Source organism: Populus euphratica, unplaced genomic scaffold, assembly GCF_000495115.2.
Source record: "Populus euphratica unplaced genomic scaffold, PopEup_1.0 scaffold24.1, whole genome shotgun sequence".
In the NCBI taxonomy this organism is placed as follows: Eukaryota; Viridiplantae; Streptophyta; class Magnoliopsida; order Malpighiales; family Salicaceae; genus Populus; species Populus euphratica.
This window is the reverse complement of record NW_011499893.1, coordinates 1158415-1172992: the sequence shown is the minus strand read 5'-3', so window position 1 is coordinate 1172992 and position 14578 is coordinate 1158415. Positions and strand designations below refer to the sequence as shown.

Here is a 14578-nt window from a genome sequence, read left to right as displayed (position 1 = left end):
CACACTTCTCAATTGGGTCTCCCGTCCATGTCCTTTAATTGTTTTGTCAAGTTTCTTCAAAACGAAGCCGCTATACCGCGTATAACATGTGAAGCATTAGGGATCCGATTGATAGATTGTATTGTCTTGGGACTCAGTATAGATTACGGACTGTATTGAGGTTTAGATTTGCTTTCACTAGATTTCCCTGGCTACATAAAGGTTAGGGATCCACAAGCTGTGTTTATAGGATCCTTGTACATGACGGAGGAAATGTGTCCAGCAGTGAATAATCATTAGGTGAGAGAGAGAGAAGAGGGCAGTAGAATTTCGAGTGCCAGGTGGAATAGTCATCATCAGGATTGAGACTTAAAAGGGTCCATTAATCTACTACGTGTCATAATTGAAACCGTTGGATACACCATCATCATCACGAAGACACCAAATGAAGCACTTGTATTAACTTCCAATGGGGGTAAAACCCATGAACGGAACATCATCCTTCTTTTCATCCTGTTAGATGGGGGTAAAACCCATGAACGGAACATCACCCTTCTTTTCATCCTGTTAGTGGAAGCAGTGAGAAGGCTTGACGAAAAGTATCCTATTAACCCTCTCGGTTCATCACAGGTTATTGAAGAATAGATTTAAACAAATGGCTTCATTCATGCCTTGGTAGTCTCTCAACAGGCCAAAAACCAAATTTCTGATGCCATGGGCTGTACCATTTTGATACTTCCTTGAGATAAGACTAAAACTTGGTTGCTTGCAATTATCAAGAGATTCTGTCTTGATTTGCAATTTCACGTTAATGACAATTACACCTTACAGTTTGATCACAGTTCATTTCAACATCACATTTTCAAACAGAAGAGGTAGGTCCTAGACTATTTTTCAATGCCGATAAGGATGACCGATGGCCATGCATGTTTGGAGAAGCTAATATGATGGCTGAATTTGTCATATGTAGCAGCCCTTTTGCCTTACGTGTGTTTTGAAGATCAATTACTGGCAATACAAGTCAAGCATTTGCAAGAAATTGTGCTTGCCATAAATTAATAAAAAAAAAACTTTTGCATTATCACGAGACCTGTGTACAAACTGCAGTCCACCTACAACAAGTCCTAGGAGTTTTTAGGACATGAAAGTTGAAGGGGAAGACGGGGAAAAGAAAACTAATGAGGTTGTTTTGATGTGAATTAGGATACAAACTCAGCTTCATGCGGCTATTTCGCTTCAAGCTCAATCAAAAAAGAAAGAAAGGTCGCATAAAGAGCAGCCCAAGTTTTATTTCTGCAAACCGGGCACTTGGCCTTTATTTATTAGTTTCCAAAGAGCAGCCTTGGCTTCCTCTAATGTTTCAACAGCGTGCCCATCTTCAAATGATAGCCTCTGTATGTTGAACTATAAAAGAATAGAATACAAAATATAGTCACCAGCATAAGAACATAACCAAATATCGATTAGGAAATGTTCTTGAACGAAGGAATTACCTGTGCCCCTTGACGGACCCGAATATCAGTTCCTTTACTGTCTATTGATATAAAGGCAGCATCATCTACCTCTGTTTCAGATGACAGGAGCTCTTTAAGTGGTTTTGAGAAAATTGCATTAAGTTCCTGTAGCAAATGCAAATCCCAATACGGTGAATCCCAAAGTACATGCTGGAAAATCTTATCATAGAGAAAAATGTATGAGATAAACTCTGGACCTATAAACTCAGAAACATAAAGTTCACGTGATTGTTGGGTGACTTTTTGTTAGAAGAAACCTATTATCAGGCCAAGTAGCACTAGAGATCCATGAACGTGAAAGTGAAGCGACCACCCAGTAAACAATAATTACAGACACTCAACAAAACAAAACGCTACAATCAATAAAAACCAAGCTACTTTTTGGCACATTCAAATCAGACTGCATTCAGTTGCAGCCCTCAAAAACTGTGTTTAAAATTTGCATAGCTATACCTACATGCATGATTTTTCTATTTCACCACTCCCTTACTATGACACATTAACAGCCATATCAGTAATAGACCAGACCAACGTCACAAGGAACTAAGCTTATTATTCAAAGATGAAATTCAGTCTGGCTCCTTAGTGTAAAACAGCAAATCAAACTAATGAGTATTAGATATTTTCATCCTTGATCAGAGAACACCAAACAGAAACAAGTCCCAAATGAACATATCAGACCATAGAGAGAATAAAATAAAAGTTTAAAACACAATAACAGAACCAGAGACAACTTCCTTATGCATGTGCACATCATCTCTGTTGGAACTAATGAGGATTTTCAAGATCACCTTAAGATTTTGCTCCCCTCCGTCAACTGCAATCTTATCAGGCTGAAGGGCCTCATATTCCTTGACATCAACCCAAGCAACAGTGCCAAAGCCTCCAATAAAATATATGTCACTGGCAAAAGATTGAAGTTTTTAGACATTTGATCTTTTATATTTAGATTTACAGATGAGCTCATAACATAAACTTAGGGGCTCCACCTAATTACATGCAGTTCCCGCCAACAAATTTACTGAAATGTTGATTAAGATGTATACAATATACTAGAATGCTGAAAATGTTCATTAAGTTTTGTAAAGTTAAATCCTCAGTTTAGTTTTAAGCCTTTACTCGCCAAAAAAAAAAAAAACCTCAAACACAGAGCACACAAATATCAACTTCCTTATTGCCACTGCTCAATAGGCCACGAATCAATGAGCATGCAAAAGGACGCAAAGGTTTGCAGCTCATGTCATGACCATCTAACAAGAAGGGCAACAAAAATTGCCCCAAAGATGCCATCGAAATAAGAATTTTAAACCTCTTCTGAGCAAAACCAACTAAACCAACTCTGAGAAGACATATGCTAATTGTATTTCCAGTTCTACATGGCATGTTCTTCAACCCTTTTGAAGTTTTGTTAAGCAAGCACAATGCTCAAAATGCAGCAGAAGAATTTGGAACTAATTTTTTTAATTAAAATTTGAAGAAGCTAATCTAAGGAGCTAAAAGCATAAAGAAAATCTAACCAAACCTCGATATGCAAGAAACAAACCTTATGTTTTGCATCCTGAAATAGTAGAAATTCCCCCACTGCTGGGAAGGCCCCTGTTGATGTTTTGCAATGTATTGCTTATGAGCCCACTCCTGGCAGATGCAAACAGATATTATGCTCAACAAAGAAAAAAGAGAGATCCTCTAGAATAACAAAAATGAAGAGATGATGCACATTCCCTACAAAAATTGGTGCTGATTCTTTAGAGAAACTTCTGTGTATCTCAAGCAAAGAATGATCTCCAATATTCAGGAGCACGAATACCAGAGGAATGCAACATACTCTATTGAAAGTAACATAAATGTCAAAGAGATCCTTATAGACACTACTGAGATGGAAACTGATCATGTTGTATATACCCTCGCACGGTGCATCTAGAAAAAAAAAGGAAAAGAAATCTAACCTTCAAGGGCATATAGCAAAACCATACTTTCTCAAGAGCAGAGGGAGGATTACCTGTTGGTGTTCTGGGAGTGGGAAGACATCACCAAAAATTGTTACCCTTGCATTTGATAAGCCACTCCACCCCGGGATCTATGAAACCTAACTGTCAGTAAAGTTCATTAATGGAGAAAGAAAACTACCCAGGATTTTCTAGAGTGAAAGAGCATGTACTAACCTGCACAACTAGTGTGCATCTAGGGTCTACTAGCAAATTCCTTGTGTGGATGGCCAATGGTGAAAATGAAAAAATAGGATCTACAGATTGCGAAAACCAAAAAGATTAAATGAGTCACATCATTTGCAGACACATGTACACACTATGAAAATCATTGTTAAATGTACAAATGAGTGTCCAGAATCGAGAGTTTGTGTCAAATTCTAGTCCAATTTGATTAGATCTTTTTAGCCAAACTAACTATATCATTTAGCAGTAATCAGTGAGAAAACTTGAGAACATACGGCCCATTGAATCTGGTGCAAAATCGACCAAGGAACCAAATGGATACCCTTCTCTTCGATGGTGCATTCGAGACATTACAGTGCACAGATGAGCAAATCTAGCCTGAGTTATGAAGAAATATACATTCAGAATCATTATATTAAACACATGAAATTAGACACATTCTGGGCAATGACTAGGTTCTGGAGAAAAAAAAACAAATGGTCATTACCTGCTCCATCAAATTGCGGACCGCTAATGCTGGTCGAGGTAAGCCATGAGCTGATGTTGCACTCTGCACTCCACCAGAAATTGGTGTTCTGAAAAGCCCAGCTCTGGCTCCCCCACCTGTTCCATTTCCATGTGGTACAATCAGAGGCGTCTCCACCTTCAGTATTTTCTCCGCATCTTTTTCACTACTTTCACTTTGATTTATGTTATCCTTCATAACATGAGATAAGCCATCACTACTAAGTCGAAGTAGCCATTTGATAAATCCAGTTATTGTCTACCTCATAGAAAAGAAAAGGTTCCAAAACATCATATAGGCATGCGAAGACAACTCTGATCGAAGACAAAGGGAAAAAAACCACACCCTCTACATTAAATGGAGAAACTGGCCACAAGTTTTGTCCCCCCGACTTCCCTAACAGCCTAACAACTCACTATAATCTGCGCATAATAAAAAAAATAAAAATACACCGTTAAACAAGGAAATAAAACTTGAATGGACAGAATTGCAGATTCCAACCAGGTTAGTAGTATAAGAAATTGTGACATTCTCAAGCTCAAAATAATCCTATCAGCTCTTCAACCCTGTTTCCACAACTCCCTTACCACCAAGCATCACCTCAGCCTATCAAAAACCTCAAGAAAAAGAGCAAAGTTCTTCTCTTTTCCTTAACATCCTAAAGAAAATTCAACCCTTTCTTAAAGCTAATTTCTTTCCAATCTCAGCAGTAAAAAAATTCTCTCTTTCCAATCCTGAATAAAAAACAAACAAGACAATCAAATTCTCTGACACAACATTCAACCTCAACTATTTTTCCCTCTTTTTCCTGAGACTTCCTTAAACCTTGCAAAAACTTTCATAAATTCGTATATTGTCAATCTATCAACTCAAGAAATAAAGGATTCACCTTTATGACCAAAAGAAAGAAAAAAAAAACATGATCACCTGAGGCAAAGAAAGATTCTCATCAGAAAAGAAGGCAGGCCCATTAGTTAACGGCCCCTGATCATCACCATCACCACCTGAAACATGACGTGCTAGAGCTGGAAGACGAAGGGAAATAAAGTGGGGATTTTGGGCAAATCTGAGAGACCCAGTCCGCTTGGAGTTGTGTAATGTGATAGGAGGAGGCAGAGGAGAAGAGGGGATGTTATTGAGAAGTGGGTATGTCTCTGGAAAGACTGAGCTTGTCACCAGCATTGATTCCATTGAAGCAGGCAGAGATTAAGAGAGGAATGAAAGCAAGGGTTTTATGACAATCCTTCTGGGTTGTGCGGGGAGGAGGCAAGTGCATGAGACTTGAGAGGGACGGGAGATTTCTTTTTATTATTATTATTATTAATTATTTATTATGAATTATCCGTAATCCTTATTAGCATAGTTATACCACGTGAGAAAATTGAGTGAAGATCAATACAAAACACATTTAAATTATATTATGTTGTAAGAATACAAACTGACTTCGTGTTTCAATTTTCAAATAAAAAAGAATTCAGCTCTAATTTCCCCAAAAAAAAAAATATTAGTGTAAAAAATGAAAGAAAAAGATTTTCAGAGCCAAGAGCAGCAGGTGACGGACAAGGGCAGGCCCAAACCAGTACATAAAAAAATATATCAGATATAACAAATGGACTGATCCAAAAGAGGGATTTTGTTTATTACATTACTTGGGCCCAAAGAGTGGCCGTGTTTGTGTTTGGTCTAGTTGGTAAGTTAATCTGCCTATCAACTCTAACATCAACTTGACGATGAGCTAGCTAAATTCCAGATTGATCTGTCAGATTTAATAATTATAACTGCAACTATAAAGTTTATATATTGTAAGAAAAATGATAAAACAAAATAATAAAATGGCTTAAAACTCAAGTTACTAAAAACTCTAATGATGAAGACATATGATTCAATTATCAGAAATCATTAAAGTAGAAGCTTTGGCTGGGCTGTCTTGTCTCCAACTGCTGATGGATAATCTCAAGGATGCTACTACGCAGACAACAAAGACTAACATTGTTTACCTCCACATATTTATTCCGAATTAATTTCTAAAATAATGTCAATAATCACTCCATAAGCGGGTTGTAAGGTATATAAATAGTTTTAGATCAGAAAAATACTTTCAAATTTAATTTCTTATGTTTTTGGGGGGGTTGATCTTGAAAGCTGAAAGCCCACCAATGAGCAAACTACAGTAGAAAGTGAAAAGAGAGCAGCAAGCATTATAACTCGCAGAAAAGAACCACCACCCACCTCCATGTCTTTTTCTAAAATCCCTATTTTCATCATGGACAATCTTGCTTCCTTGTTTTGAAAGGACCCTCCCTTTGCACAATCCCTTTGTTTGCTTTTCTAATTCTCTTTGAGTTCAAGTTTTTGATTCCTATTTACTAGTAAGTTGAGCAGTGCTTGTTCAACAACTTCACACCTTCCTCAAACCCTTCTTAGGTTCTCAAGTCTTCACCATGTATCTGCATTTTCTCACCTCCTAGAGTTCTCTCACATTCCCGTTTTTTGTTATCCTGTTCTTCACCGGTTTCCAATTCTTTTTCAAACGTTAATTCTTGAAGGTGAAGTTGGCATTGAGAAGCTGATGATCAAATGAGGACATCAAAAATTTCTTCAGGGAATTCAGGCTATCATGCATGGATTCTTGCTTTTGCAATGAGTCTGCTGATACTGATTGCCTTGTCGAAGTCATGGTTTAATGATCACGCTTCTGCTACTGCAAGTGAGGATTTGCAGTACTTTTCAGTGATTGTCCCTTCAAAAGGGCGGGACTATCCTCCTGTTCTTGCTTATTGGATATGTGGTACCAGTGGAGATGGGAAGAGAATGTTAAGGCTATTAAAGGCAATTTACCATCCAAGGAACCAATATCTATTGCAACTTGATGCCGAATCCTCAGATTATGAAAGGGCGGAGTTGGTTGTTTCAGTTCAATCTGAAAGTTTGTTTCAAGCATTTGGTAATGTTAATGTTGTTGGAAAAGGTTATGCTATCAACGAAATGGGATCGTCTGCTCTTGCTGCCATACTCAATGCTGCTGCGTTGCTTCTTAAGCTGAGTACAGATTGGGACTGGTTCATCAATTTAAGTGTCTCAGACTATCCTCTAGTGAGTCAAGATGGTAAATGCTACTTGCAATATTTTCTAGAAATTTAGTTTTATGATCCAATGGCCACGGCATTTGTTAATAATAAATATTTCTGGGCAGATCTCCTCCATGCCTTCACTTCCTTGCCAAGAGATCTCAACTTCATCAACTATACTAATGACACTGCGAAAAACGAGTAAGCGTGAGCCATTTTTCATCCTGCAATTTCTTTACTTTATAGAGAGAAGAAATTCAAGGTAATCTGATTGATTTAAAGAAGCAATGGCTGTTGAATTGATTTGGTGCAGGATACACAAGATTAACCAAATTGTTGTAGACCCCAGCTTACATCTTCAAAAGAGTAGCCACCTTTATTATGCTGTTGAGACTCGAACAACACCTGATGCTTTCAAGATATTTGGAGGTCAGTTTCCTTTCCAGCTCAAAGGGCATATCTTAAAGCCATCACTTGCTGTAAATGCTTGTTTTGCCTACCAGGTTCGCCCTGGCTGATTCTTACAAGAGCTTTCATGGAGTACTGTGTCCAAGGATGGGACAACCTTCCAAGAAAACTACTAATGTACTTCAGCAACACGGCATCCCCACTTGAATCGTATTTCCACTCTGTCCTCTGCAACTCTCCTGAGTTTCAAAACACAACAGTAAGCAATGATTTAAGGTACAATATTCTGGAAACTACTACAGATGGGGAATCACCTTATGACAAAATGCTAAATGGTGGAGCAGCATTTGCAAGGCCATTTAAAGAAGATGCTGCTGCACTAAACATGATAGATGAGAACGTCTTGAACCGTGAACCCAATGGATTGGTGCCTGGAAAATGGTGCTTAGACCAAGGTATGAACAAGAGCTCAGAGGCATCAAAGCCTCCAGGGGAGGATTTCTGTTCAAACTGGGGTAACATTAATGATGTCAAGCCAGGATCTTATGGTATCAAGCTTGCATTTTTATTGTCTAAGATTGCCAGTGAAGAGAAATTGACAACTAGTCAATGCCTTCAAGCTACAAAAATGGGGTCATCATAGAACCAAGCATACAACCTTGTGTGGATAATTTTTTTCTTTTAATCGAAAACTATAGGTTAAATCAAGCCTCTTAGCCATATGAATCCTTTGCTAAATGCACTATAAATGCGTACTTGCTTGTTAAAACAAAAGCTAGAAGCACCCAGTGATATATTGTACATACAAGTTCACATTTTATCGAGAATTTCTACAATAAACTTATTGTTTTTCCCTTATTATTTATAGCATGCTTTCAAGGGTGATATGATATTTTTCATGAAATATACTTCTTATTACAAGATTGATTGAATGGGGGGTAGACAAGATTTTTAAGTCTTTGATATGCACAATCAAGGCATGAGTGTTTTTGGTTTTCACTTCTTGACACGATGTGGTTACTAAAATGCTTTTAGATTCAGATAATCTATAGCTAAGATTGAAGAGTTTTTTTTGTTAATATTGTATGCTCGTATAATCTCATCCTTTCATCGGAAAATGATTTATAAAAGGAATGATAAAGCTGATCTGTTAGTTATGTTATACTTGTTGTTCTTTACATTTACAGTAAATTGATTAAGCCGTGTTCAAAGACAAGTAAGAAGATTGAAAAGTCCATAACCTAACCGGATCAAGTTTTATGGATATTATTAAGGAGAAAATACATAATCTTGTCAATTGATACGTGCCTGAAGTCTCCACCATTCCCTTAAACCAAGAGATGAGGTGGGTTCCGACTTGGAAGTCATCACCAGCATTAAAACAAATAAATGACCTACTAAGACAGAACACCACAGAGCAAGGAATTGGTTTCCCTTTCAAAGGTAGTATCAAGTCTTGCTTTCCTGCCATATTCTTTGAATTATCAGCTTATACTTTTTTCTTCTTTAGGGAGGCATTGATTATTTTCTAGAAATTTGGTTTTTTTAAAAAAAAATTATTAGTTTGTACATCACACGCATCAATATATGGATGCATGCACTCTTTCAATGGCTTATATGGTAGTTCTTGGTAGCCAAACACTATATTTTAAGGCTACATTCGATGTGTCTTGCTACCCCTTTTTATACGTAGCTACTAAACAATTTATGGAATTTTGAAAATATTTTTTCTTACCCTCCTCTTTTCTTTCTTTTCCACCTTGAATAATGTATTGCCCTTGCCAAAATTCAAAAAAGCTTGTAATTTGTTAAGTTTATCATATTTTCTCTTTATTCTTTTAATTATATCGATTTTTTTTTTAATTTTATCATTTAAAATTTAATTTTTATATCAAACATGTGCTCTTATTTTATAATGTTTCAAGTTTGACTTTCAATGTTTTGATTTCTAATTTAGATTTTTGCCTTTTTTTTTTATCAAATTTTAATATCTTTTCAATTTTATTTTTATTTTTATTTTAGATTCTTTTGTGAATTTGGTTTTTTTTTTCAATTTTTCCCTTCAATTCAATATTCGATGATATTTAAGGTTTTACCTTTAATGTTTTGATTTTTAATTTTGACTTTTAGCTATTTTATCAAATTCTAATTTATTTTCAATTTCATCCTTAAATCCATAATCTTGATTTTTTTATTTTTTTTATTTTATTCATTTAATAATTTATTTTTTTTAATTTCATCCTTTAATTTAAATTTTAGTTTGCCCTCATTTTGTTTTTAAAAAATGAGATCTAATTACTGAACAAATATCTTCGTCCACTAACTGCGGGCCACTAAAAACATAAAATGGAAGCTTTTAGTATGATCCACCGGTTTACCAAACGAGCCTCTCAAAAAAGGACATTGATTTACATTTATTCCATTGACGGGCCAAAGCCCAAGTGCCAAATAGAAGCTCGGACAGCAGTTTTGTTCAACGTGCCTTCTATTTTTTTAATCTCATTTGGTCCCTTTACTTTAATAAACTTTAACATGATCCATCTGTTCAATTTTCTTTTAATTCTGGCATGTCAGGAAAAAATGGAAGCTTATCTATTAGATGTCAGGAAACATTTTTATGAGGAGATGGACCAGATAAAAAAAAAAAGTGCAGCAGAGATTCAATACTAGAAAAGGTCAATATTACAGGGACCAAATATAATCCTTAAAAATGTAGTGTAAATGAGGGGCAGTTTGAAAATAAAAAGAAGAAGAAGAAGAAGAAAGACAAATCTTGTCTTTAGGTGGGAGTGGAGTCCTGAAGCAAGTGCAATTCTAGCAGTCTATAAATACCAAGTGAAGAGGCAAAGGTGAGAGGGAGGGCAAAGGCCGGTGGGGTTTTGATAGTTTCCTCTTCTACTTCTCTAAGTAAATAATATAATCTTTGTTGCTCCTCCTCCTCCTTCCGTTTGAGCTTCCTCTGCCTCTTCCATGCAATTCACGTACCCCATCAAACCAAGCTCTGCCTTTTGTATTATATCCTTAGACACCTCTGACTCGCTCTGTCGGAAACCTGCTCTTGTGATTCGGGTTCGGGATCTTGTAAGGCTGAAGGTACTCGTTTCACTGTTTTTGTCTCAGTGTTTTTTAGGCTTTATGGTGTTGTTGTCTGGGTCTGGTGCTGTTTTCTGAAATGTAGCAACGTGGATAATGTTTTGACAAGAATTTGATTCCTTTTTTTGTTTTTGGCTTACTTGTTATTCTGATTTTTGTGGTTTTGTTTGATCTTTGAAAGAATTTTTAAAGCCATTTTTACGACTGTTTAATTTATTAATTCAGAGTTATCCTTTTTGTTTTTATGTTAGATCTTGTGTATATGTACTACTTCAGTTTATATTATATTAAGATTTGTTGTTTAAGTGAGATTTAGTCCTATTTAACGTGTACGATCAGTCTCAATGTAAAATCCACTTAAAACAAGAAAGACGAATCATGTTGAAAGATTTTGTCTTTATGAGGGACCCCCTTTGACATTTCTGTTGTTCTTCATGGTTTAAATGATGGAATGCTCTCCACTTTTTTATCCAATGATGCATCCGACTCGGTAAAGGCCAGGCTTGCGGATGAGTTGAATGGCGAAACAAGTTTTTTAAATTTTCGAGTGATAGAACGTTAACATCTTGTTTAGCTGAATGCTGTAGCAAATCTATTTCGCAGCCGGTCGAGATTGACTCTTTCGAGTATGATTTCTGGGGTTTAATGCCCCAAGTACTCACCTGGTTCTAATTCATAAACTACTGAATATGGTGACTCTTGCTACTCATCACATCACATAAAAAAAGCAGGCAAAATGACAAAAAGGATTTTCTTGGGTAGCTTTGTTTGTTGGAGTGCATTTGACAGTTTCGCCATAACACTAGTTAGAGAACGAAACAGTCATAAATTGTATTCTGTTACTCTTGGTTAGACTGCTTGCCGCCTGGTTTCTGAACATGTAATTTGCAGGGAAAGCAGGGAGCTTATCAGAATGAAGGCACTGATCCTTGTTGGAGGGTTTGGAACACGGTTGAGGCCGTTGACTCTCAGTGTCCCTAAACCACTTGTTGAATTTGCCAACAAACCTATGATCCTGCATCAGGTATAAAATCTTGAGCATTGCCTTTGTTGATATAACTTAATTGGACTCGTTTTGGATGCTGTCTTTATGGTTGACTGCTTCCTCTGTCGATTTCCACGATTAAGAAACAACTTGTTTTAAAACCCAGGTGCTAAAAGAATTTAAACACTTGTCCGTGTATAATGGGCCGTCACAATTCCATGCCCTGTCAATCTCATATCCACTTATTGATTCTTTGAATTGTTTGCAGATAGAGGCTCTCAAGGCTATTGGAGTGACTGAAGTTGTTTTGGCTATCAACTACAAGCACGAGGTACGAACTGGCAGCCTACTTTTGACCACTATCAACTTTTAACAAACTGTGCTCTGCCCTGCAGGAGATGATGAACTTCTTGAAGGATTTTGACACGAAGCTTGATATTAAGATCACTTGCTCACAAGAGACCGAGCCGCTCGGCACTGCTGGTCCTTTGGCACTAGCAAGGGACAAGCTAACCGATGATTCTGGCGAACCGTTTTTTGTTCTCAATAGTGATGTCATCTGCGAATACCCACTCAAGCTGATGATAGAATTCCACAGAGCCCATGGTGGAGAGGCTTCCATAATGGTGACCAAGGTAACTCCTACCGGTTATCAATTTATCTACGTCAGTTTTTCTTCGAGACGTGAAACTAAACTAACCTTAAAAATGTCGAAAACCGTTTCTCTCTATTACGCTGTAGGTGGATGAGCCATCAAAGTACGGTGTTGTGATTATGGAAGAATCCACGGGAAAAGTTGAGAGATTTGTGGAAAAACCAAAAGCATTTGTTGGTAACAAAATCAATGCTGGAATTTATCTGTTGAACCCATCTGTTGTTGATAGAATTGAACTGAGGCCCACCTCAATTGAGAAAGAGGTCTTCCCGAAAATAGCGGCAGAGAGCAAGCTCTATGCAATGGCGCTTCCAGGATTTTGGATGGACATTGGTCAGCCAAGGGACTATATCACAGGCCTAATACTCTATCTAGATTCTCTTAGAAAAAAATCCCCATCTCAGTTGGCCACTGGTCCCCATATCGTGGGAAATGTTTTGGTGGATGAGACTGCGGAGATTGGAGAGGGTTGTTTGATAGGACCTGATGTTGCCATAGGACCAGGATGTGTTGTCGAGTCAGGAGTTAGACTTTGTCGTTGCTCTGTGATGAGTGGAGTTACCATCAAGGAGCATGCTTGCATATCTAGCAGTATCATCGGGTGGAGCTCCACAGTGGGGCAAGGGGCCTGCGTAGAGAAGACAGTCCTTGGAGAAGCTGTCCATGTAAAGAAGACAAGCCTTGGAGAAGTTATCTATCTGTGTGACGATGTTTACAGCAATGGAGGTGTGGTTTATCCTGGCGGAGAGATCGAGTCGAGCAATTTGAAGCCGGAGAGTAATGTTAGGGTTTGGGATTAAGATTTGTACGTTTAGACCCTTTGGGGGTTGTTACAAGCCATTGCGTCTGGAAAACCAAATGTTTTCGATCTTTTTCCTTCATTTCTCTTCCAAACATGTGTAAAAAAGTCCGTTTCACAGGCCAGTGTTGCAGTATTGTTTCTGCTACAAATTTCGTCTCAGGATTCGCTATGTGATCAAAACCTAGAGCAGCTGTTGAGATTAGCCCAATCACCTTGAATCATGAGATTAGGGGATGGATCTGATTATAAGAATCCGAAGCTGTATCTTTCTGAAACTAAAGCTTTTAAGGTAAATAAACCACGCTAGGTCATGTATACGAGGAAAGTGGAGGATAGAGCGTGATGGACGAGGTTTGTTATAAATAATGCTGAAGGTTAACTAACCAGAACTATTTCCTTTAAAAGCTATTGCATAACGTCTAACTACCAATCATCAGTAGACTATAAAACCAAGATACCACTGAAGAGTATCTTCATCTCTAAGCCGTTACTCTGCTCTACTATTTCTCTCATATTTCCCCTCCTCGAACGCCTCGAACAGTCAGCGAAAGCGAGCGCCCTTTCCCAATCAATTCACCCCTCTCTCTCTCTCTCTCAGCCTTTTTTATCGCAAAAGAAGCCACCCAAAAAGAAACTATTCCTGGTGGACAGAAAGGTGGCAGAAGAAGTGAAAAGGGATCGTATCCCAGAACATGTGGTGACAAAGATACTACTGAAATCACCCATCAAGTCAATTTTGAGATTCAGGTGTGTATCACAATCATGGAACTCCCTCATTACTCTCCCTTACTTCATCAAGGAGCATTTGGCCAAAGCCAAACCATTGATTCTTCAAACCGAAAACCCAGTAGTATCACTCTCTTTACTTATTGATAATGATCGTTTAGATAGGAGCTCACAAATAAAGTTTCATCGCCCATATGCTTTTGAGATAGTTGCTGTTAGGTTGGTTGCCATTTCATGTAAGGCACCAACCATTTACCATTGACTATTGGTAGCCACCATTGTTGAATGAGATAGAGTTGGTGGCCACCATTGTTGAATGAGCTAGAGTTGGTAGCCACCAATGTTGACAACAAACCAAGAAGAGCTTCCATGAATGCCTATAAATAGAGGCATATATGAGAGAGCAAAACGAGAGAGGAAGTAGAGCCAAAGAGGTGAGAAATGTAGGAGAGAGTGGGCTGCCATTGCAGCACAAAAGGAGAGAAATAGAGTGAGGTTGAGAGTTGCTCAAAGAGAGGATGATTCCTCCTCCTCTATTATTGTAAATCTTGTACTCTCCCTACATAATGTAATGGCTTCTCCCGTGGATGTAGGCGGTTTTGCCGAACCACGTTAAATATTGTGTCAGTGTGCTTGGCCTCCTATGAGCAAATATCAGTACATCACCGGTCG

At 37.8% G+C, this 14578-nt stretch overlaps 3 protein-coding genes and 1 pseudogene across 5 annotated transcripts; 3 read left to right on the top strand and 1 right to left on the bottom strand.

Annotated features, from left to right (window-relative positions):
* Positions 1-1021: 1021 nt before the first annotated feature.
* On the bottom strand, positions 1022-5491 carry LOC105131665 (uncharacterized). 3 transcript variants are annotated; one of them, XM_011034744.1, is made up of 9 exons: positions 5097-5491; positions 4152-4427; positions 3940-4042; positions 3656-3735; positions 3493-3570; positions 3037-3128; positions 2285-2396; positions 1473-1598; positions 1022-1383 (listed from the first exon to the last, which is right to left on the bottom strand). In XM_011034744.1, exons 1-9 carry the CDS (start codon positions 5358-5360, stop codon positions 1267-1269), a joined length of 1248 nt encoding a protein of 415 aa, XP_011033046.1. In that variant the 5' UTR covers positions 5361-5491; the 3' UTR covers positions 1022-1266. The 3 variants fall into 3 exon arrangements, with proteins under 3 accessions (XP_011033046.1, XP_011033047.1, XP_011033048.1); XM_011034745.1 differs by having other exon boundaries at positions 4152-4394; XM_011034746.1 differs by having other exon boundaries at positions 4152-4361; positions 5097-5490.
* A 925-nt stretch (positions 5492-6416) lies between these two features.
* LOC105131664 (xylosyltransferase 1-like) lies at positions 6417-8547 on the top strand. The gene is made up of 4 exons (XM_011034743.1): positions 6417-7275; positions 7363-7438; positions 7551-7666; positions 7741-8547. Exons 1-4 carry the CDS (start codon positions 6747-6749, stop codon positions 8286-8288), a joined length of 1269 nt encoding a protein of 422 aa, XP_011033045.1. The 5' UTR covers positions 6417-6746; the 3' UTR covers positions 8289-8547.
* A 1897-nt stretch (positions 8548-10444) lies between these two features.
* On the top strand, positions 10445-13325 carry LOC105131663 (mannose-1-phosphate guanylyltransferase 1-like). The gene is made up of 5 exons (XM_011034742.1): positions 10445-10738; positions 11630-11762; positions 11992-12054; positions 12119-12358; positions 12465-13325. Exons 2-5 carry the CDS (start codon positions 11652-11654, stop codon positions 13176-13178), a joined length of 1128 nt encoding a protein of 375 aa, XP_011033044.1. The 5' UTR covers positions 10445-10738; positions 11630-11651; the 3' UTR covers positions 13179-13325.
* Positions 13326-13400: 75 nt separating this feature from the next.
* The window catches only part of LOC105131717 (F-box protein CPR30-like), a 5892-nt pseudogene continuing 4714 nt past the window's right edge, over positions 13401-14578 (top strand).

What these genes read in the sequence shown, in the direction of transcription:
- LOC105131665 (XM_011034744.1), bottom strand. Translation starts at nt 5,360, where the DNA reads ATGGAATCAATGCTGGTGACAAGCTCAGTCTTTCCAGAGACATACCCA. An exon ending in TCCGCAATTTGATGGAGCAG is followed by an intron (nt 4,043 to 4,151) that starts GTAATGACCATT and finishes TTCATAACTCAG; the next exon opens with GCTAGATTTGCTCATCTGTG. An exon ending in GAGGGGAGCAAAATCTTAAG is followed by an intron (nt 1,599 to 2,284) that starts GTGATCTTGAAA and finishes CATTTGCTACAG; the next exon opens with GAACTTAATGCAATTTTCTC.
- LOC105131664 (XM_011034743.1), top strand. Translation starts at nt 6,747, where the DNA reads ATGAGGACATCAAAAATTTCTTCAGGGAATTCAGGCTATCATGCATGG. An exon ending in TCCTCTAGTGAGTCAAGATG is followed by an intron (nt 7,276 to 7,362) that starts GTAAATGCTACT and finishes ATTTCTGGGCAG; the next exon opens with ATCTCCTCCATGCCTTCACT. An exon ending in TGCTTTCAAGATATTTGGAG is followed by an intron (nt 7,667 to 7,740) that starts GTCAGTTTCCTT and finishes TTTGCCTACCAG; the next exon opens with GTTCGCCCTGGCTGATTCTT.
- LOC105131663 (XM_011034742.1), top strand. Translation starts at nt 11,652, where the DNA reads ATGAAGGCACTGATCCTTGTTGGAGGGTTTGGAACACGGTTGAGGCCG. An exon ending in AACCTATGATCCTGCATCAG is followed by an intron (nt 11,763 to 11,991) that starts GTATAAAATCTT and finishes AATTGTTTGCAG; the next exon opens with ATAGAGGCTCTCAAGGCTAT. An exon ending in CTATCAACTACAAGCACGAG is followed by an intron (nt 12,055 to 12,118) that starts GTACGAACTGGC and finishes TCTGCCCTGCAG; the next exon opens with GAGATGATGAACTTCTTGAA.